Source organism: Plasmodium gallinaceum, assembly GCF_900005855.1.
Source record: "Plasmodium gallinaceum strain 8A genome assembly, contig: PGAL8A_v1_65, whole genome shotgun sequence".
Lineage (NCBI taxonomy): Eukaryota > Apicomplexa > Aconoidasida > Haemosporida > Plasmodiidae > Plasmodium > Plasmodium gallinaceum.
Genome location: NW_021628225.1, coordinates 1,641,127 through 1,665,050, shown reverse-complemented (window position 1 = coordinate 1,665,050; position 23,924 = coordinate 1,641,127). Strand labels below are relative to the sequence as shown.

The 23,924-nt window shown below is 16.2% G+C and overlaps 6 protein-coding genes across 6 annotated transcripts; 1 reads left to right on the top strand and 5 right to left on the bottom strand.

Moving 5' to 3' along the window:
• Positions 1-26: 26 nt before the first annotated feature.
• PGAL8A_00169700 (50S ribosomal protein L9, mitochondrial, putative) lies at positions 27-964 on the bottom strand (the record flags this gene model as incomplete). The annotated part of the gene is made up of 2 exons (XM_028670017.1): positions 27-84; positions 267-964. The coding sequence occupies 2 exons, from the start codon at positions 962-964 to the stop codon at positions 27-29; spliced, it is 756 nt and encodes a 251-aa protein (XP_028526811.1).
• Positions 965-1,610: 646 nt separating this feature from the next.
• On the top strand, positions 1,611-3,092 carry PNKP (bifunctional polynucleotide phosphatase/kinase, putative; the record flags this gene model as incomplete). Its single annotated transcript, XM_028670016.1, has 2 exons — positions 1,611-1,664; positions 1,758-3,092. 2 exons carry the CDS (start codon positions 1,611-1,613, stop codon positions 3,090-3,092), a joined length of 1,389 nt encoding a protein of 462 aa, XP_028526810.1.
• Positions 3,093-3,258: 166 nt separating this feature from the next.
• PGAL8A_00169500 (conserved Plasmodium protein, unknown function) lies at positions 3,259-6,514 on the bottom strand (the record flags this gene model as incomplete). The annotated part of the gene is made up of 2 exons (XM_028670015.1): positions 3,259-3,416; positions 3,670-6,514. The coding sequence occupies 2 exons, from the start codon at positions 6,512-6,514 to the stop codon at positions 3,259-3,261; spliced, it is 3,003 nt and encodes a 1,000-aa protein (XP_028526809.1).
• Positions 6,515-7,090: 576 nt separating this feature from the next.
• On the bottom strand, positions 7,091-10,054 carry PGAL8A_00169400 (conserved Plasmodium protein, unknown function; the record flags this gene model as incomplete). The annotated part of the gene is made up of 1 exon (XM_028670014.1): positions 7,091-10,054. One exon carries the CDS (start codon positions 10,052-10,054, stop codon positions 7,091-7,093), a length of 2,964 nt encoding a protein of 987 aa, XP_028526808.1.
• A 560-nt stretch (positions 10,055-10,614) lies between these two features.
• Positions 10,615-15,256, bottom strand: PGAL8A_00169300 (conserved Plasmodium protein, unknown function; the record flags this gene model as incomplete). Its single annotated transcript, XM_028670013.1, has 2 exons — positions 10,615-11,773; positions 11,991-15,256. 2 exons carry the CDS (start codon positions 15,254-15,256, stop codon positions 10,615-10,617), a joined length of 4,425 nt encoding a protein of 1,474 aa, XP_028526807.1.
• A 975-nt stretch (positions 15,257-16,231) lies between these two features.
• Positions 16,232-22,385, bottom strand: PGAL8A_00169200 (conserved Plasmodium protein, unknown function; the record flags this gene model as incomplete). Its single annotated transcript, XM_028670012.1, has 2 exons — positions 16,232-20,134; positions 20,343-22,385. The coding sequence occupies 2 exons, from the start codon at positions 22,383-22,385 to the stop codon at positions 16,232-16,234; spliced, it is 5,946 nt and encodes a 1,981-aa protein (XP_028526806.1).
• Between the last annotated feature and the right edge of the window lie 1,539 nt (positions 22,386-23,924).

The window sequence follows — 23,924 nt, the reverse complement described above, 5'->3', positions numbered from 1 at the left end:
TTATCTTATTAATTTTTTTATTTAATTCATTGATCAATACTATAGACAATGTCTGTTTTCTTATTTTTCTCACTTTTCATTAATCTAAAAAAAAAAAAAAAAAAAAAAATTATCATGAATATATAAAAATATAATAAAATATTAAAAAATGAGAAATACATTTTAAAAAGAAAATACAAATTGTATTTAGGATTTATTTATGAATATAAAATATATATATATATATATATATAACAAAAAAATAAAATATGTGTATAGGAAATTACTCATATTCTTGAAGAGAGGATATCCTAAAAATGATTTCATTTAGAAAATTAGCATTTGGTAAAAATAAATAAAAATATATAACATAAATTCCAGTATATTTAAAAGGTGAGTTAGTTTGAATTATTAAATCATTAATGTTAGTTGTATCCGAATATATTTGTTGCTTTTTATCATTACTATAATCTTCTCTATTTTTGTAATAGTTAATTTTATGTAAATTTTTATGAGTTAAGTCTAATTCATAATTATTAGAAATGTAATTAAAAAAATCATACAAGTTATATGAAACATTATTAGTGTATTTATATGTATCTAAATAAATTGTTATATCTATATTTCTTAATTGTGTAAAATATTTTTCAAAATCTTCTTTTATTAGAACACTTTTTTTTATATCAACTTTTTGACTTCTTTTATATTTTTCTTTATCAGCATAGCTATCAACATTTTCATAAGTTGCATAAACAGCTTTTCTCTCTTTAATTAAATTTCTAGCACATCCTCTTTTAATTTTTATTATTTCTCCCTTATCACCAATGTGAGTTATATTATTTAACAATATTATATATGTGTATTTATTTTCAACAGCTGCTATATATGTTTTTCTTTTTATTGTATACTTATTATAATTTAAATAAGAACTCATATATAATTTTTTAAAATTAAAAAGGAATTTTATTTCTTTTATTTTAATCATATTTCCATTATTATTATTATCATTAATACTATACTAAAATGTTGTGTTTTATTTTCTTAATTTTAAATAACTCATACAAAAAAAAAAAAAAAATACCCTAATAATTATATATTTATAAATAAAAAAAAAAAAAAAAAAAAAAAAAAAAAAAAAAAAAAAAAAAAAGAGAATAATAATAATACTACATTTTTTTTTATTTTTTAAATAAAAATAAACCTATGAAATTTTCTTTTAACAAGAAAAAAAAATATATTTGTATTTTATATATTTTAACAAATTTTTTTGTATTTTCATTAAAACTAAAAAAAAAAAAAAATAAAAATATATGTTCATATACATAATAAAAATTATGTAAAAAATAATAATTGTTAAATAACTATAATTTTATAAAAGTGTTATTAATTTTTTATGATATTATTTGTTATTTTATTTCTAATGAATAATTTTAAAATTTCTTTAAAAAAAGAAAAAGTTGTATTAATGTTCTTAAATAATATGATAAATTACATGTTCCATCTTTTTTTTTTTTGTGTATAAAAAAATAAAAATAAGTATATAAAAAAGGGTATATAAAAAAAAGTATATAAAAAAAGATATATAAATAAAGTACATAAATTTGAAATTTTTTTCAAAATTTATTCATATAATGAAAAAAAGGAGCATATCTCATTTTAATTTACCTAATAAAAAGTGGAATATAGTAAAACATTTTATAAATATATAAAGAGAAAAAAGCAAATTACTTTTTATTTTAAAAGTATATATAATTTTATTTTATTTTATTTTTTTTAAGGTAGAAGATAGTTTGTTATATCGTATTGTTAAAGATAAAGAAGATACAATTTATAAAAAAATATATTCATTTGATTTAGATAACACATTAATTTTATCACGGACATATTTTAAACCTGCTCAAAATGAATATGACTATATTTTTTACTCAGATAACGTTATAGAATTTTTAAAAAAAAAATATTCGGAAAATTATAAAATAATAATTTTTTCTAATCAAAAAGGGGTAAGTACTGGCAAGATAAGTTTATTAAATATTATAAATAGATTTGATAATATTATTGACAAAATAGGTATACCTTTAGAATGCTATTTAGCTTTAAAAAATGATAAGTATAGAAAACCAAGAATAGGAATGTATAATTTTGCTAAACAGAATAACAACCATGAAATAGAAGAGATAATTTATGTTGGAGATAATGCTAATAGAATCTACGATGATAATTTTAAAATGATATTTATTAATCATTTAAAATATATATATGCTAAAAATAATGTAAAAATAAATATAGATGAAATTTATAAAAAATTAAAAAAGGACTATACTGATACTGATCTGAAATTTGCTTTAAATATAAATGCAACTTTTTATACACCTGAAGAATTATTTTTAAATTTAAAAAATGATATATCAACTAATTTTTCTTTTGAACCAAGAAATTTAACTAAAAATGTAGAAAATATAAATGAATTCCCTTACTTTATAGATCAAAATAAAAATGAAAAAAAAAATGAAGAAAAAAATGAAGAAAAAAATGAAGAAAAAATTGATGATATTATAGGAAAAGAAAAAAAAGATATAATACCAGAATTTACAAAAAAAAATTCTAAAGAAAATGATTGTCAAAAGTTAATTATTTTAATAGGACCTCCTGGTTGTGGAAAGACATTTTTATGCAAAAATTATTTTCCTTATTTTATTAAAATTAGTACAATCGAATTAAAAACAAAAAGTAAATGTCTAGAAGCTTTAAAGGAAAGTATTATTCAAGGGAAAAGTGTTATAATAGATAATGTTAATAAATCTGTAAATGACAGACTAATTTACATTAATGAAGCTAAAAAAATAAATAAAAATATAAAAATTGAAGCTATCTATTTTAATTACCCAAAAGATTTAGTATTTCATTTAAATGCTTTTAAATTAATTACAGATAAATTAAATGAAATTAAAGATATACCTACAATTAGTATTCATGCTTTTTATAAATATGTAGAAGATCCAACACCAAAAGAAAACTATGATAAAATAATAATCTTAAATGAAAAAAATTTTGTTCCATCAAAATTTGAAAATGAAGAACAAAAAAGATTGTTTTTTTTATATTTAAATTAATCATAAAAAAAAAAAAAAAAAAAAAAAAAAAAAAAGTATAAATATATATATACATATATCTCCGTAATGTAATAATATATTAAAATAGTTAATACTTAATTTTTGTATTTTTAATTTTTTTTAATGGTTTGTTAAAGGTATATTTAATATTTCATTCAAAAAATTTCTATGTTTTAATGAAATTATCTTTTACCACCATATTTTTGGCAAATCTATTGAGAACAAAATTTAAATTTTGATTTGTGTTACTTTTTTTATTCATTAATTGTAAAGGATCTTTTAAATAATCTATTATTAGATTAATAAATTTTTCTTCTGTTATATCTATAAAGGAAAAAAGGAAAAAAAAAAAAAATTCATGTTTTTTTAGTTTTTTTCTTTTTCTTTCAATTTTAATGTATTTTTAATTTGTACATATATATATTCATTAATAATTTTTTTTCTTTTATTTAATTTAAATTATTAAATTTTAATAATTAAGTTTAATGTTATTTAAATTCATATATATAAATATATATATATATATATATATATATATATATATATATATATATATTTTTTTTATATATTTTCATACTTAAATAATTCACTATGCTTTTTCCTCCATGTAAAATTATAAATGTTATAGGTAAAAAAAAAGAAGGAATTTTTTTATATTCTTCTTTTCTATTTTTTATATCTATTGATTTTTTAAAAAGATTACATAATTTTTGTTCAAAATTCAAAGATGATAACATTTCATTATTTGTTATTTTTAGTAATGATTCATAATATTTGAATATATAAATATCCATATTATTAATTAAATAAAAAGAAGATAAGGAAACTATATAAATTACTATTTTATTAATTAAATTAGTTATCATTTGTTGTATTTCAGATAATGGAATACGTTTAACAACATTATTATTAAAGTAAATGCATAGTTGATCAAATAGTGAATATACTTCATCTGTGTTTAAAACATTGCAGTTATCTTTAAAATACCATAAGGATTTTTTCTCAAAACATTCAAAACATTCATATATGCATGAATTCACTACATTATTTAATTCATATATTCCTTTTTCTAATTCAAGTAAATCAAAAAAATTTTTTTTTTTTTTTTTTTTCTCTTTAATAAAAAAAGAGTTTATTTCATAATTTTCTTCTTTTTCTTCATCACTAAGATAATAACATTCATTCGAATTAAAAGAGTTATATTTAACATCAGTGATATAATTAATTTCAAAATTATTTAACTTTTTTTTTTCATCTTCATCTGTTTCCTGTTTTTCTTCTTCAAATTGATGTGGTTCTTGTTTATCTTTTCTATTCTCCAAATCATCCATTATTTTCTCATCTTCTTTTTCTATTAATCTTTTTACTTCTGTTTTCTTTTTCTCTCTGTAGTTTTCAGTTTCAGTAAAATCTTCTTGTTCATCATCTCTCATATTTATTACATTAAAAAAATAATTATTTAAATAATCCTGAAAGTTGAAAAATTCATCAAAAGACTCACTAAATGAAAAACTAATTAAATTATTATCTATATAATTTGGAATATTTTCATTATTCTCTTTTTTTTGTAACAAATTAGTTAAATCACAATTCCCATTAAGTAAATCAACATTTCTTTTTTTATATGTATATCTTTTTATTTCTAATATTTTCCTTTTTAATTTCTCTAAATTTAATATCAAATATTTAAGAATTTTTCTTCCAACTAAATAAAGCTCTAAATTATATTTGAAATTCTTATAAATATATTCACAATTTATATATTTTTTTTTTGTATCTAATTCAACATGAAAATTTATATTTTGTTTTAAATTGTTTAAATTGTTACTTAATAATAATAAAGAATTATTACAAGAAACAATTATTTTACGAAATAAATAAGGATAAAAAATATGTGTATATAATTCTTTATATAATTCTATAACATAATTTTTTATATCAAAAATGGTCGGAAAATTATAATCATACTCAAATCCCACATTATCGCTTAATTTTTTTTTTTCAAACAGTAGTTCTACTAAATTGGCTAATTTATTAATAGAATTGAAAGTAATTTCTTCATATTCTTTACTGAATAAACTTAATAACAAATCTTTTTCTTGAAATTTAAATTCATTTTTATTCCTAGTTATATGTAAAAATTCTTCAATTAAATTTAAAACATATAGAATATTTTCTTTTTTTATATATTCGTTAATTTTATTTTTTATTAATATGTTAATATAAGGCAAATAAAAATCATTATATATATTTATTGTATAACATTTATCAATAGGTTGTTCATTTGTACAACTACTATTATAATCATATATTTCTTCTTCAATGTTTGCAGTTTTTATTATATTATTCACATAATTATTTTTTATGGTTTCATTTATGTAATAAATTTGAAAAATATTGTTTTTGCAATTTTCTATAATAAAAAAAAAATTTTCTTTTATATTTTTGTTTTTTTTTATATTAGAGATATATAAAGATATTTTGTTAATTTTATTATTCACTATTTTTTTTAAACATTCTTTTTCAACATTCAAATAACTGAAAGCGTTCAAGCAAAATTTTACCTTACTTACATAATTTTCATCCTTATAAAAATTTTTCGATAAATATTTAACAAATATATCTGTTATATAATTTTCATAATAATTAATTTTTTTTATCTTTAATTTAATTATAGATATATTTTGAACATTATTATAAACTACAAACCTTTTTAAATTATTTAACCTCTTTATATATTTCATGAAAACTTCAAAATCAATATCATCAATACATGAATTAATATTATCAATACATGAATTAACATTATCAATACATGAATTAACATTATCAATACATGAATTAACATTATCAATACATGAATTAATATTATCAATATTTATCATTTCAAAACATCCGTTACAACCCATATCTTCCTCTTTCAAAAAATTAAAAATTTCGAAATTTTTGTTGTCTTTTATTTCATAACTTAATTTTTTTAATTCTTCATTTATTATTATATATAATTTTAAAATCTTATCTATATCAATTAAACATTTTTTTTCTTTAATTAATGATAATAATTTATCTTTATTTTCTTTCAAAGCTTCATTGTTTATATTATATTTTTCTTGAATATTTTCTAATTCGCAAGAATTCCATTCAATTTTTTCTTTTAAATTACATATTTCATCAGTATATTTATAAAAATATTCATACTTTTCTTTTGCAATTTTATTAATAAAATTATTTAATGTGTTAATTTTATCAGTAACAAATTCTATAGTATCATTTATTTCTTTTTCATTAGTAGAATTTTTCAATATATCTTTTATTTCTATAGTAAAAATTTTATCAATATCACTTTCATTTTTCATATTTTTTTTTTTGGTGATACATTCATTATTTTTGCTATAACTTACATTATACTCATTCAAATTCATTATTTCCTTTTTAATTAAATATACAAATATATTTTATTTTAATTTTATAATAGCATTTTTCTTATTAAAAGGAAAATATAGTACATTTATGTTTTTACATTTTTATAAATTATTTTTATAGATTTCATTTTTTTTATTTATACATATATTTATATATAAAATATTCTTTTTATAAGAAAATAGTTTACATGTAATTTTCTTTAAAATATATAATTTATAATAAATTAAGTAATGTGTAAAATAAAATTAAATGAGATTTTAATAAAACAAACGTTTAAAAATAATATTCATATTAACAAGATGTATGTATTAAAAAAGTTAATTTGAAAAAAAACTAAAAAGAACAATAATTAAAAAAAAAAAATTGAAAATTTTAGTAACTAAAATATTTGCATTTTTATATTTTTAGATTTTTTTTTTTTTTTTTAAATATCTTTTTATATAATTTCAATAATATATACTATTTTATTTGTAAGGAAGCTAATTGAACATTAATAAATATATACATATATATATATATATATTATAATTATCAAAACAAGAATACTAAAATAACTTTATTTATATATTTTATAATTATTTACATACAATTGAAAAAAACAAATTTTTTTTTAAATATCTTATATATTTATTTTTTAAAGAATATTTTTTTTTGTATTTGATATCTTCCCAAAGAAAAAAGAGTGAATTAAATATAACATTATTTTGATTAATATGAAAAATAATTTTCTTAATTCTTTTTTTTTTAAACTTAATTCCTTCATTGATGGAATACATATTATTAGTAATAACAATGTCATTTTCGTTAGAAGAATAAATTTTTTTTTTCTCAAAACACATTAAATAATATATATCCATTACATAATTTAATAGTATAAAAATAAAATCTACTTCAATTTTATAATTTTCATTTTTATAATACATTAAAAATTTTTTAAGCATAATAAAAAATTTCCTACATAATAATTGAAATAGTAAGTGACTATTTTTTTCTTTCTTTACTATAATGTTGTCATTAAAATATTTAAGTAATTTATGATTAAAAGGGAAGTGTAAAACTTTCTTTTTCTTAATTTTATTTTTAAAAGAAATATTACATAATGGAACAAAACAAAGAGCAAAACAATTTTTTTGTTCTCTTTTTGATAAAGGGATATTTTCAATATTTTTATCTCTATTAAAATTAATTATTATTTCAAAACATATATCAGGATAAATATAAGAAAACCCTTTATAATACGAGCACATATTAGATAATATCATAAAATTTTTAAAATATACCCAATTTGTTTTTATACTATTTATTATAATAAATGGTGGTATATTGATATCTATACTATTAATTATTTTTTTTAATACATTTTTATTTTTTGCACATTTTTTTTCAATTGATAAAGTTATATTTTCCTTTTTTGAAATTTTTTTATCTCTATCATTACATTTTTTTTCAAATAAATCTACAATGGCATTTATTATAACATCACGGGTAAAGTAACATATATGATTTAATTTTTTTTTATTCGTATAAAAGTCATAACTTTTTTTTTTTAATTTATAATAAGATATACCAAAAAAAATAAATTTTAATAAAAACGTTTTGTAATTCCTTATAGAGTGAAACGCTTCGCTTTTATAATTAAATTTCAATATATTTATAAAAGCATGAACGCAAGATGGAATACATATATTGTTATAAATAAAAGGATCTTTTTTAATTATATCAATCTGTTTTAAATATATAAAATTATGAATGATTAACTTATTAAAAACAGTAGATACATTATTCATCTGAATATAATAAAAACAAAATTTCAGAAATAAAAAACATATATCGAAGCTTTCTTTTACTAAATTTCTTACATATGTTCTATTTTTGTTCTTATATATGTATTCATTATAAAAAATTTTAAAAAAATTATGAACTTCTAAGGTTTCCTTTAATAAAAAATAAAATTTTTTTTTTGTATTTTCGTTATTTTCAATTATATCATAGTTTTTTGAATGTTTCATTTTATGTCTATTTTTTTTATGATGACTATTATTTTCTTTGGTATATTTTTCGTATTTAAGTTTTTTCTCAGAATAATATTTAAAAATTATATCTCTATTTTTTTTTTTTTTCATAATTCTCCATTTTTTATTAACACACTTTTTTATTAAATAATAAATGGCTTTCACATTTATGCTCTTTATGTTTTCCTTATTTTCTATTTTATTAAATACTGTATTAAAAATTTTCAAATTATAATTTAAATTAAAATATATACTAAATGTTTTACTTAGTTTTTCAAAATCAAAAAGACGACTTAATACATATAACATTTCTTTTTTATCGTAATTATTTAAATCTTTTATAATATTTAAATAATAGAAAGTATTCAATAAATGTTCTTCATTTAAGGTTAGAAAAATTTTTTTTTTTTTTTTTTTTTTTTTTAATTCGCTAGATAACTTATTATTATCATGTGTAAATATGATTTTTTTTAAATTCATATTATTACACACTAATGAATTATAAGTTAATTTATTGTTCTTTTTAATTTTTATATTATTTTTGCATTTTTTAAATTCTTTTTTTGTCATAAGGTTGTAAATATGTGCACTCGACTTAATTAACAAAAAGCACTTTTTTAAATTAATAAAATAATTAATATATCTTGTTTCCTTTATTCTTAGTAAAGCTGTTTCAATTATGTTTCTAATTTTATAAGAACAAAATAATTTTTTTACGTTTTTATTAAATTTACACAATTTATTATAGATCTCTATTTTTTCATATTTTTCTTTATTTATATCTGTTCCTTTATCTTCGTTTTTCATTTTTAAATATTTTCTACAATTCCTTTGTATGCTAAAATAGTTCTTTATTTTTCGAAAAAGATCTTCACCATATTCACAAAAATTTATCTTAATATAATCAAAATCATTAATAAAAGAATCATTGCATAAGTTAAATTCATAATTAATAAAATTTAAATCATCTCTTGTTATGAAAATGGAGGATTCACAAATATCTGTATCTAAAAAATCTTTCTTAAATTCTTTCTTAAAAACGTCATAATTTCTATTTGTGAGCTTTGAAAAAATTATTGGTATATAAGATAATAGTTCTAGTTTATTATAATTCCATATTATTGTCTTATTTTTTTTTTTTTGTCCATCTATTATATTTGTTTTATTATTAATTAATGTAAAATTATACATATTAGTTTTAGAATAATCTACACAACTTATACAACTTAAAAAAGTAGTTTTTCCGCTATTCTTATCTCCACATATTAATATGTCTATATATTTTAGTTCATTTTTAATATTAGTAATTATTTTATTATTATTTTTTTCCAACTCTTTTACATTATTTTTCTTTCTTTTTTTTTTTGCATATCTATTTATTTCTCTCAATATATTCAAATATTTATTACGAACTTTTAAAAAATTGTTATCTATATCTACAACATCTTCATCATATTTTTCTATATTTTTATAAGTAAATATTTCTTCATGATAATTAATTTTGCATTTATTACTATTTTTTTTCATTTAAACATTTATAAACATAACATTTCATATATAACAACTCAGTTAATGCTTCTATGGAAAGATATCAATTATATTTATATTTTTTAAATTTAAAAAAAAATATATTACAAATATTTGTTTCCGTGTAATATTAGAAAACTTTTGTTTTCATATATATAATAATTAAAATACAACTTAAATAATTTAATATTTGAAAATAATTTCAAATTATTGTTATTTATTTTATTTTACTTATATCTTATTTTAGATTTAATTCTTTCTAAAAGTAAAAAAAAAAAAAAAAAAAAAAAAAAATTGTAAGATACTACTATTAAATTCTTTAGCCTTAAGATTTTCTTATTTTTTACATAGGATCACAAAAAAAAAAAAAAAATTAAAAAAAAAACAGAAAAGGAGAAAAACAAAAATAAACACCAAAACAAATGAATGACAAAAAAAAAAAAAAAACTAAAAAACAAAAGAACTAAAAATATTTATAAAAATTGTAAGAATAAGCTTTTAAGTAAATTCAAAAATATATAAAAAAAATATTTTATCTATATAAAAAATTAAATTTGAAATTAAATGTTTTTTAGTTTTCCAGATACTGAAAATAAAACATTAACTATTGATTCATGTAAAAAAGAAATATTATGTTTAAGTGAAACATAAAAATGAGATTTACACAAATACATATGATCTAAATCTAAGCAAGTCTTAAATAATTGAATAAATAATAAAAAATTAGAAAAGTATTTACTTAATAAAAAATTAGCATATGGGAAAGTGAAGAGAATTTCATTGATTTTTGAACTAACCCATCTATCAATTTTATATTTACTTGATTTTAACCATGTATAACAAAAAAAATAAGGACAAAATTCAATTTCCTCTTCGCTATTATTTTTCGTATATATTATAATTTTTTCAATATCATTAATTTTTAAATATTCATTTGAGAAAAAATCTTCATAAAATTCATTAGATTCAGTAAATATATTCTTTGTTAATTTTAAGGGATATGTAACCTTATATATGCATTTGTTAATAAAATTAGGTAGTAAAAATAATAACAACCATTCCTTTATTTCATTATTTATACTATTAGAAAAAAACTCTACAAAATTCAAATTTTTATCTTTATATAATGAATTATATAATATATACAAAACTAAAGTACGAATAGGATACATTTTTATATTTAAAAAAAAATTACAGTCTTTTATTTTTACTTCATCTATATTTGTTATTTTATTTTTATCTATATCATTGTTGGAAATATTGTACATATTAAAATCTAAACCATTTTTCTTTTTATTTTCTTTTTCAAATATATTTATACATTCGTCAAATTTCATTATTCTATTATTCATTTTATTAATAATTATATCCCATGATTTTTTTTTTTTTTCTCCTTTTTCTTGCATTATATTTTTTTTTATTTCGTTAAACTCTTTTTTAATATTTTTGGTTATTTTAAAACCAAAATAGTCAGGGTTATTTGGCCATACTGGTAAAAAGGCAGAAATGTTTTCATCATCTTTTGATATATTATAACTTATATTAGTTAATAAATGATTTTTTATTTTAATTTTTAAATTAACATCAAAACAATTAAAATAGTTTATTTTATTTTCTTTTGAACTAATTCTAATTCCTAAAAATGAAAGATCCTTTATGTATTTATTTGTATTACACTTTTCTTCCTCTTTGAAACATAATGATAAAAACGAATTTCCTCTAAAATTAAAGAAAGTTTAAAAAAAAAAAATAAATAATATAATATAAAATTACATAATAATTTTTACATTAATAAATATAAAATAATATATATAAAAATATAAAAATTTTCACATGTTTTAAACTAATAAAAGTATAAGTTAATTATCACATATATATATATATACACTCATTTATTTATAATGTCTTTTTTTTTTTTTTTTTTTTTTTTTTTTACTTTTGACAATAATTGTTATTTTCATAATATAAATCAAAAGATATATTTGGAATACAATCTAAACTATGAAAAGTTTTTAAACTATTTTCATTGACATTGTTATTAATACTATTTGTTTCAATTTCTATATTTTCTTCATTATTTTCATAATAATTACGTTGATTATTTTCATGGTTGTCATCTTCATGAATAATTTGATCATCATCTATTTCTTCTTGATATATACAATGACGAAATGTTTCATTCAATTGCTCATTTAAATTTAAATTATATTCATCTGACTTATAAAAGTTATAATGTTTTTCTTCATCAGTTAAAAAGGAATACACACTAGACTCACTTGAATCATTGATATCATATATAAGGTTATTTAGTTTTTTTAAATTATTAATTTTATTCTTTTTTAATTTTTTTTTNATAGTGAAATTTTGACCATAAAATACTTCTTCCTTTATATATAAATCGGTCTTCAACCATATTTTATTTAAAATATTCCTTAATACTCTTTTTTTAAATTTAGAATTTTTTATATAAATATATGTATTCTTTTTTTTTTTTGAAAAATTATATTCCCTTTTAATTTTTTGATTTAATTCATGAAGCTTTTCATTAAAAATATTTTTATCTTTTTTTATATTCATTCTATTACTTTTTAAATGTATATCAGTTTGATAGTTATGATTTTTTATTTTTTTTAGTGATGTTTTTTTTGTTTTATCTTCTTCTATAAAAAAACCACATAAAAAATTTACAACTGAATTAGTAGGTGGGTTAATATTTTTTAAATTTTTTACTATTTTATTAATTAATTTCATTGCCTTATTTTTGTCATATAATAAAAATGTTTTCATAAAATTTCCGCCTTTTTTAGTAAAAAAAAAGTTCACAAAAATATTATTTTGATATAAAAAATGATATATTAAATCATAAAAAATACCAACTTGTAGAATTTTTTTTTTAAATGTCTCATAAAAAAACCTTTTGTTACTTAACCAGTTATTTACAGTTATTTTATTACAAAGTTTTTTTAAAAAAGTATTATTGTAAAAATAGCCATAAAAGTCTAAAGCTTTCATAATTTTTTTAAAATTTTTTTTATTAATTTTATCTATTATATCTTTAGAAAATAAAATTTTTGATAACTTAAAATTTATATGATCATCCATTTTTATTAAATGATTTTCACTATATGTATTTAAAATTATTTTAAAGTAAGAATATTTCTCAATGAATTTTATATTTACTTCTAATATTTTCTTTTCTCTTTCATATATTAACTTTATATTTTTTACAAAATAATTTGTTAAGTTTATTCTATTTTTTATGTGTTCCTTTTTATCTTCTAGAATATTCGTTTCTTTTATTTTATTATTCTTGATATATTCCTTGAAATTTCCATCTTTTTTCTTAGATTGGAATAATTTATTTGATGAAAAATCTTCATTATCATAAACATTAGGAATTGTATAACAATATTTTTTATCATTATCATCATATATTCTATTACTTATATTAAATTTACAAACACTATTCAAAATTTGTTTATCATTATTTATTTTTTCACAATTTTTACTATTTATATTTAATGAACTATAATAAGTATATTTATTATTTTTAAAAATAAAATTTTGATCTATTTCTTCTTTTTTTGTTTCTTCTATCTGTTTATTTTTTAATAGGCATTTTTCTTCAATTGTTATTTCCTTTTTGTCTAAATCGTTTTCATTCATTAAATTTAAAATCTCGTTATGAATACTTTTTAGTTTTTTCTTCTTTTCTATTATTTTATTTTTAATAGTATTGTTGTTATCTATATTTTTAATATGATTACTATTATCATTAATACCATCAAAAATATTATTATTATTATTACTATTATTATTATTGTCCTTCTTTAGTAGTTTTTCTTTATCATATAAAGTTAATGTATCACTAAGACTTAGATAACTTGAATTTCTATTACTGTAAGCATCTTCACTAAAATTTATTATTTTTTCTTTTAAACTTGTATGAATATTTATATCTTTCTTGTTATTTATTAAATTATCTTCTATTTTTTCATATATTTTACCTTCATTATTATTACCGTAATTAAAAAATTCATTTTCATCACTAACTTTTTCTTTCTCTATCATATTATTATTATATTTGTAAATATTTGCATGATTATTATTTACATAAGTATTATTTGTATTTTTATTATTTATAATTTTATTATTTATTTCATCTTTGAAATATTTTATTTCTAACTTTAAATTTTCTTCATTTTTTTTTATATTTTTTTCTCCATATTTATCAGAATATCTTTCTTTAAAATTCAAACGATTATTAAAAAAAGCAGATTCACACAAATTTGGTTTTATTTTTTTCATTAATTTTTCATATTTTCTATTTTCTTGATTGTTTTTATTTTCTTCATTATAATTTTTTCTTTCTTTTTCTAATTTCTCATTTACTTCATTACAATTTTTTCTTTCTATTTCTAATTTCTCATTTACTTCATTACAATTTTTTCTTTCTATTTCTAATTTTTCATTTTCTTCATTACAATTTTTTCTTTCTTTTTCAAATTTTTCATTTTCTTCATACTTCATGTTTTTAATTCCTTGATTATCAATACTTTTTTCGCAATTATTACTCTTTTCGTATTTATTATTATCTTTTTTTAACAATTTTTCCAATTCATTGTTTTTTTCTTTTTTTTCTATTTCTTCTTTTACAATATCAATTATGCAATTTTTATCGAAATTATTTTTTTTATATACATCAACTTTTCTATACTGATTATTATGTTTTCCTATATTATACTTAACTTTAGAATTATTCTCAGATTTAGAATATAACTTTTTATGTAAAATGTTTTTTCTTCTTTTAATTAAATATTTTTTCTTTATCATTCCTATATCTTCATCAGAAACAGCACTTTTAGACAAATTATAAATTTTATTCGTATTCATTTTTCTCTTTTCTTTTATTATCATTTCGTCTGTATATTCTCTTCCTTTTCTTTTATTTTTTCCATAGTTAAAGTCATTTTTACAACTAATATTATGATTATTTTTATAAAAATCTTTTAATTTTAAGAATACTTCATTACTATAATTTTCTTCTTTTAAAATATCAAAATTATTACACTTCAGTCTTTTTTTTATATTGTCATTTTCTTCATAATTTGATACAAAGTTATCACACAAATTGTTTTTTTCTTTACCAAAAGTATTTCCAACTAATTTTAAATTAATTGAATTATATGAACGTTTTTCCATATTAAAGATTATAATTATTTTTTAAATGTTTATACTTTTTTTTTTATCCTTTTTATTCATACTTTAACACAATTGAAAACAAATAAAAGGAAGAAAAAAAAAAAAAAAAAAAAAAAAAAAAAAAAAAAAAAAAAAAAAAAAAAAAAAAAACAGTTATAGACACAAAGATAAAATAAAAATTAACAAATAAAAAAACTTTCTTAAAAAATTGACAAAAATTATATTTTTTCTTAATGATAAAAAAAAAAAAAAAAATTAAATAATTTAAGTAAGTATATATAAATGTGGAAAATTCTATTATATGAGGATAATAAAAAGTTATTATTTTTTTTTTTTTACTTAGAAAAAAAAAAAAAATAAAATGAGAGAATCCAATATAAGCTTTTAATTAAAAAGAAAGTATTACATATTTAAAAAATAATAATAAAGGGATATATGTGTTAATATATATATAATCGTATATTATATCATTCTATGTTTTATATTTTTTATTCTTTACAATTTTATTTATTAATTTAACAAATTATTTATTTTAATTGAATTTAATTTTATTTTATTTTTTTTTTTTTTTTTTTTTGAATAGTTGCCTTTAGTAACACTCAGGTGCAATGGACGTATAGAATGAAAAGCTTTTTAACATTTATTTTTATAATTTTACATTGTTTTCACTTTTTTTTTTTTTTTTTAAATATGTCTTATATTAATGCATATCTTTTTAAATGAGTTTATTTCTTTGTATTATTTAGAAAAAAAAAAAAAAAAAGAATAAATTTGAGAAATAAAAAAAATGTTAAAAATTCTTATGTTTTATTTTTTTTTTTTTTTTTTGTCTCGTTTATTAGTATAATTAATATTTTTAAAGTATCTATATTTTTTTTTTTTAAATTTAAATTTAAATTTCTTTTCATTTTATTTAGTCACACATTTCATAAGTAATATTATTTAGTTTTTAAATAAAATTTAATTGAAATTCTTTTATATATCTAAACGAATTATATTTATAAAGTTGTAATATTTATCTGAACATCCAATTATATTAATTAAGGCATCATTTGTAAAAATATCTTGAGTTAATAGTGAAAAAGCTTTTTTTACATAAAAAGAAATTTTAAAATACTCACAATTACATTCAGATATTAAATTATTAATAAAATCATTATTAATATTATTCTGAAAATAATAATTTACAGATATTTTTTTTTCGTGAAGTTGTAAATCTTCCATTTTATTAATATGAACAACATTACTATAAGGAATTTTTAAAGATGTATTTTTTTTTCTTTCATAAAATTTTTGTTCATAATTATTTAAATGCATAAATTCAATATTTTGCATTAGATCTTCAAATTGAATTTCTTTTAAATAATTTTTACTATCATTCAAATTACTTCCACTATTAAGTTTAAATAAATTATCATCTTTTATATTTTCAAATTCACCACATATAGGTGCCAATCTACGTAACAAGTTTTTATTAACAACCTTAATGTTTTCCTCATATGGTATAGGTAAAATTAAAATAACGTTAATTAGAACATTAATAATTTTGTCTAATCTTTCCTTTAGTTTTTCTATAACATATTCATTGAAATATTCTATATGTATATCTTTTAAAATATCATCAAAATTATTAATACTATCTGTTTTTAAAAAGGATAATTCTTTTATTTTTTCATTATTATCTCCGTTGCTAAAGGTATTTTTTCTTTTGTGATACAAACAAAAATATATTAATATATTTGAAAAAGCAAAAATAAAGTATTTCAAATCATCAGAATTTTGATATATATAAAATATATCATTTAACCATTCATCAATAATAGACACAAAAACATTTTCTTCAAGTAATATATCAAAAAAATTCTTTATATCTATATATATATACATAGCCAACGATTGATAAATATATCTTTTATTTTGAAGCATTAATAGCATTATAAATATATTATAATAATTCTGCGAGCTATTTAAGATTATATTGTTATTTATATACTTTAATGTTTTTAGTAGTTTTTTAATGTGTTCTTCTTTTTTATCTTTTAAAAGAAAAATATTAAAATAAATTGTATTCAATAATTTCATAATTTGTTTATTTTGACAATTATTATTATCAACAAAATTATTATTATCAACAAAATTATTATTATCAACAAAATTATTATTATCAACAAAATTATTATTATCTACAAAATGATTATCAACATTACTACAATTTAATTTATTTTTTTTTTTATTTTTTTTTTTTGAATTCTTTTTATTTAGAAAATAGTTTTTTATTCCACAATAAAATAGTACATCTTGTTTTAATTTTTCATAATTTTCATTTATAGAATTATTTAGGTCATTTTGTTCATATTCAAAATCATCAGAATTATTTCTTTCATTTTTTTTAGAGTAATTTAATTTACTATTATTATTACACTGAAAATTATTTACATTCTCTTCATTATTTTCATTAACGCATTTCTCGTCAAAAGAATAAGATTTGCTACTATTATATGTTTTATTAATTTTATTTGCTTCATCAAATGTTTCGAATGAATAATTTGAAACAACATCATCAATATCACTTAATTCATTGTCATCTTGAATCAATTCATAAGCTTTCGTTAATTTTTTCCATAATGAATATGTAAAGAAAATATTATTTTTTATTAAAAACATTATAAGATATGATAATATATTATTATATAAATATAAACCACATATATGTAATGTATTATTATGACAAAAATTTTGTTCATTTAAGTTTTCATCAGATAAAGTAATTAGTAATAAACTGATTTTTCTTAAAATTTCCATAATTGTTATATTTAAATTATTTTCAGTAAAAGGTTGTTGATCTGCAGAAGAAAAAAATATATAAAAAATATCTCTCTTAATTAAATTATTAAAAAATTGAAACACATATATAGGCATAATTGGAATTTGTTCTAATTTATCTATCTCCTCCAAATGAAAAAAGTGTAATTTATTAGAAATGCATTCTAAAGAATAAAGAAAATAAAACCAAAAAACTTTATAATTAGACAAAGAATTTTTTGTAAAAATATATAAGATATAAAAAACTTCATTTAATATTTCTTCTCTCAAATCAGTATTTTTTTCTTTAACTACACTTTTAAAGTAAAATATGAAATTTTCATTTTGTAAAATACTTATTATTAGCATATCCTGAGTGCTACATGCATTTTTATAATGTTCTAAAAAAAAAGAGAAAAATTTTAACGTTCTCAAAAAAAAATATTCCTTATCTTTCCTTGACATATACGAAGCAATATCTAATAGAGATTCATTGAGTAAATTAATATATAAAAATATATTATTATTAATCTCATTTTGAAAAAACAGAGATATAAATTTCAAAAATTTGTTTAAATTGTTTTCCTCTATTTTTTCTAAATAAAAATGCAAATTGTTTGATATTACATCATTAATAAAATTATCAGTAAATGAATTTATTTGGAAAAATATATAATTCTTATTTAAATCCTTGCTATCACATCTAAAATCATAATCAACATTCTCTCTAAAGCTTTTTAAAAAATTAATTTTTTCATAATTTTCACTCAGAATCACATTTATATTTTCTTCAAAAAATTCATTATCATTTGAATTAGACTCTTTTTTTATATATAAAATTAATAACTGAAAAAATAAAAATACTAAAATCTCTCTAAAGTCATTGTATAAAATTTTGCTTGGAATACCAAATTTATGCATTAAATTAATGAGGGTATCAAACGATTGAAATTTTAAATGCTTTTCAAAATAAAATAAATTAATAAAAGAACTATAAAAAAAAAATTGTATAATATTATCACTGAACTGTGTTATATTAATATACTCTCTTAACATCCACATAACCTTTCTCTTTAAGTTATTTGAATATGGGTGATATATATTTATTAGAATATATTTAAGAAAAAAGGACTTATCGTTTATTTTAAAATCATTAATAATGCATTCAAATTTTCTCTTTTCATTATCATCATTATTAAAATAATATGTATAACTATCTATATTTTTATAATATTCTTCAATGTAATCATCAATTATTATATCCTCTTTATCTACACCTTTTATATATTCCTCATTCTTATTTTCAAGTGTTTCTTCTGTTATTATTTTTTCTAAATTTTTTTTAATAAATATATATTTATAATAAGTTAAAAACATAAATAGAGAGAAAAACTTGTATAAATTTACATCATTTATAATAAGAAAACTGAAATTTAAATTATATTCATTATGTTTGCTATATAAATCTTTAAAAATTAATTCTTCTTGAGAGTATTTATATAATGGTAAATTTTTAATAATAAAGATCAAATTATTAAATATATCATTGTTTAATTTATTAAAGGATGTAAAATCATATACATCATCAATTCCATTTTCCTCCATATGATTTTTTATTATTACTGAAATGTAATCAATTATATTACTTATAGAAATACTATAATTCCCCGTTTTCATACATATTTCTGAGTTAAATATAAAACTGTTTTTCTTATAATTGTTAATTTCTATATTGTCTTTTGAAAAATCTAATTCTTTATTTAAAAAAATTTCAGGATATAACAAGTTCATATATTCATTCTGAATTGTTAAAAATTTTTTTAAATTATCTTTTATATTTTTATCTAAATAAAATATAATATCATAAAAATATTTTTCTAATAATTCACAAAATAAAAATATTATATAATTAACATATTTCTTCAATACACTTTTTGATATTGTATCATGGTATTCATTTAATAAATATTTAATGTATATAGAATTTCTTCCAAAACATAAAATATATCTTTCAAAATTTAAATTTTCAAATAAAGCAGCTTCTTCCTTTACATCTATGTTGTTAGTAAAAAAATTCTAAAAAAAAAAAAAAAAAAAAAAAAAATGATTATGAAAATGAAAATGAGTCTATTTCAAATTCTCAAAAGAATAGATAATATTAAAAGATACTAACTTAAAAAAAAAAAATAAATAGTATATTTATAGAATATATTATAAACATTCAGCATATATAAGGAATATATATATATATATATTTTTTTTTTTTTCTATTTTTTCTCTTTACATCTATGCATTCTATGTGTGAGCTACTATTAATATGAATAAAAAGTGAACTCATAAAAATTTCACTCATAATATTTTGTTTTACAAAAACTTTTAAATGATCTAATGAAACAATCATACATAAATAATTTAATGAAAGAGATAAGCATTTATCAGCAAATTTTAAATAATCAGTAAAATCAATTATATATTTTATATAACTAAATAATTTATGAGTGTTATTTCTTTCTTCTTCTTCATATGTAGTATTTATAATTATTTTTAATATTAAAAAGGATATTTTTTCTAAAAATATAATATGTTTATTTTCAAAATGCTTCAAAAATATTTTCCATGTTTCATTCATATCTTCAAAGTGAAGAGATCTATATAAAAATACATTTAAAATTTTTAAACACCATTTTTTAGTTTTCAACAAAATTATTAAAAATAACTTATCTAAATCATTTTTTTCATTATGAATAAATTCACTTAAATTCTCATAAGAACATTCTTCAGTTATCTTAGAAACAGATATGTTAGGCTTATTAGACATATTTATATTTATAAAATATAAATTATTTATATATTCATTCAAATTGATATCTATTATTTTCATTATATTAGTGAACAATATTTCATGTTCATTTTCTACTTCTTCTGGTAACATAGTGAAGTGGCATAATAAAGTTTTATATAAAAATTTTATTATTTTTTTAATTATAAATATAATATAAATATTGTTAGTATAATTTAATAAATAACATAGTAATCTATTAAAAAAAGGAAAAAATATTTTCATTATTTCCCTATATCCATATAATAAATTTTCACATGGTATTTTTAAATTACTATAATTTTTTGTTTCTAATAAATCTTTATTACTATTGTTTATATGAGAAATATAATAATTATGATATAAAATAGAATAGTAATCTGAATTTTGAATATGAGGAATATATTTTTTTAAAATTTTGCTCATTAGAGCTATTAAAGAATAGAATTTTTGAAAATGTATCACCATAATATAGTTATCTGTAATATTATTATTTCCTATTTCTTTGGTTAAATTAAAAGAATCATTATATCTAATTAAATGCATAATATAATTCATAGTTGAGTGGTAGTCTGTATTAATTATATTTGTAAAATCATCATTTTTAATTATAGAAATAAAATTAAATGTATCAAATATATTTCCAATTAAATTATTCCAATTATAAGGATAATCTACTAGGAAAATGCTAAAAAAAATATCAATAAAAAATAAACATATATTGAATTTCTTCATTTCAATTATACTATTATATTTTTTAAAATTTTTATACATATTCTCATTAATCAAATTAATAAAATTAGTAGGATTATCAGATTTTCTATCATTTATTATACAAGAATTTTTAATTAATTTTAAAATATTTTCTTTTATATAAATCCATTCTTCTTCTTTAATATTATTTGAATTATTATCTGAGCTTTCTAATAACTTAGAATTTTCTATAATATTTTTACTTAAAAATGGAATCAATAGGAATTTATTTTGCTTATTTTCCGAGTTATTCTTTTCTATTTCTTCATCATTATTCCATATATCATCATTTAAGTTTTCATCATTTTTACTATATATTAAATTATTAATATTGTTTATTTCTTTTTTATATTTATTTTTTTCGTAACTTTTTATAATGTTACATATATAGGTGTTCACATAACCAAATATATAATTCTTTAAAAATATTAGCATCATCAATCTTGTTGAATGATATTCTTCATTTTTCATATATGAATTGTTAATAGCTTGAAAAATTTTAATGATTTCAATATTGTTAATTAAATTCATAAAATTGACACATTTTATATTTTTATCTTTTAATAAATCAACAAAAATATTTACATATTTTTTTATTTCTATTTTTTCAAAATCTTTATCATGATTTATATTATAAGCTACTTCGTCTTCATTATTTGTTTCAAAAATGTTTAAATCTTCTGTTTCATCTATTTTATCATGATAATTGTTTAAATCAATTATGACTTCATCATTTATTTTAAATAGTTTATCCATTGTTAATATAAAAGAAGATTTTAAAATAAAAATATAAGAAAAAAAAATAAATATATAAAATGAAATTTTTTTAATCTATGTTATAATTAATTTAGTGTGTTGTGTGTGTAAATAAAAATTTGTATACTAATGCTTGATATATTTAAAGGAAAATTTTAATTATTATTTTATCTAATTATTTTATTTTATTTTTTTTTCTATTTTCTTCCTCCTTTTTTAAGATAAATTCGGAAATATTCATTCAATGTTATTTTATATTTAAAACAAATTCTTAAAATTGTAAGGTAACATATATAAAAAAAAAAAAAAAAAAAAAAAAGTCAAATACACATTTAATATCCATATAAAATAAATGTATATAATATATATTTTTCATAAAATATTTTAAAGTAATATATAAACAAATTAAATAATTTAAAATATTTTTACTTTATTTTCATTCTGTATAGTTTTTACATATAAATCAAGTTTCTTCTAAATTAGACTCAGGAAAATATGTGTCTAAAAATTTTTTTTTTAAATATAAAAATCATTTTTGTCATAAATTTTGATATTGTGAAAATTAGAAAAATAAAATTCTATTTATAAATCTTTTTTTTTCTGTTTTATTTATTTTTTTTTTTTTTTTTCATAATGATATGCAAATATATTTATTTCTATTAATGTAAACATTTATTTAGATTAAAATTATATTTAGATAAAATCATATGGGTTCATTAAAAAACTTAATTTTTTATTTACTAAAATTTTTTTTTTTCATTTCTCTTTAATTATATGCAACATTTTTATACAATATGTATTATTTAGAAAACAGTATATTAAAATTATTTTTATCATAAAAATAATTTTTTAATATTTATTTTAGTATATTTTAATGTATATAAAAAAAATATTAATGCTTTTTTTATTTTTTTAAAATATAGTACAATTTATAAGTTGAATAAGAATGATGTGTGCATATATAGTTGTAAAACAACAATGTGCAAAAATATGTAGAAAACATAATAAAAACAAAAACAAAAAAAAAAAAAAAAAAAAAAAAAAAAAAAAAAAAAAAAAAAAAAAAAAAATAAAAAAAAAAAAAAAAAAAAAAAAAAAAAAAAAAAAAAAAAAAAAAAAAAAAAAAAAAAAAAAAAAAAAAAAAAAAAAAAAAATTGATATATATATTATGTAAAATTATTATATAATTTCTTTATGTGTAGCTCTTAGGATTTTTTTTTTTTTAATTAAATATATTTAATAGCTTTATGGAATTTTTAATAATATTTACACTTTTTTTCTATTATAAAAAATTCAACGATGTGAAAATGATTTTAACTATTAAATTTTAGTAGTTTTTTTTGTTTTTAAATATATGCTAAATAGTTTCATTAAAACATATAATAAATTTTTTTCCTTTTATTATTTTTGTTTTTATTTTTTTTTTTTTTTATCTTTGGGAAATTCTTTTTTAATTATGCATCGTTTTGTTATGATTTCTTTGCTTCTATTACGTCTTTCTTTTTTTTTTTTTTTTTTTTTTTTTTTCATCATTAATTT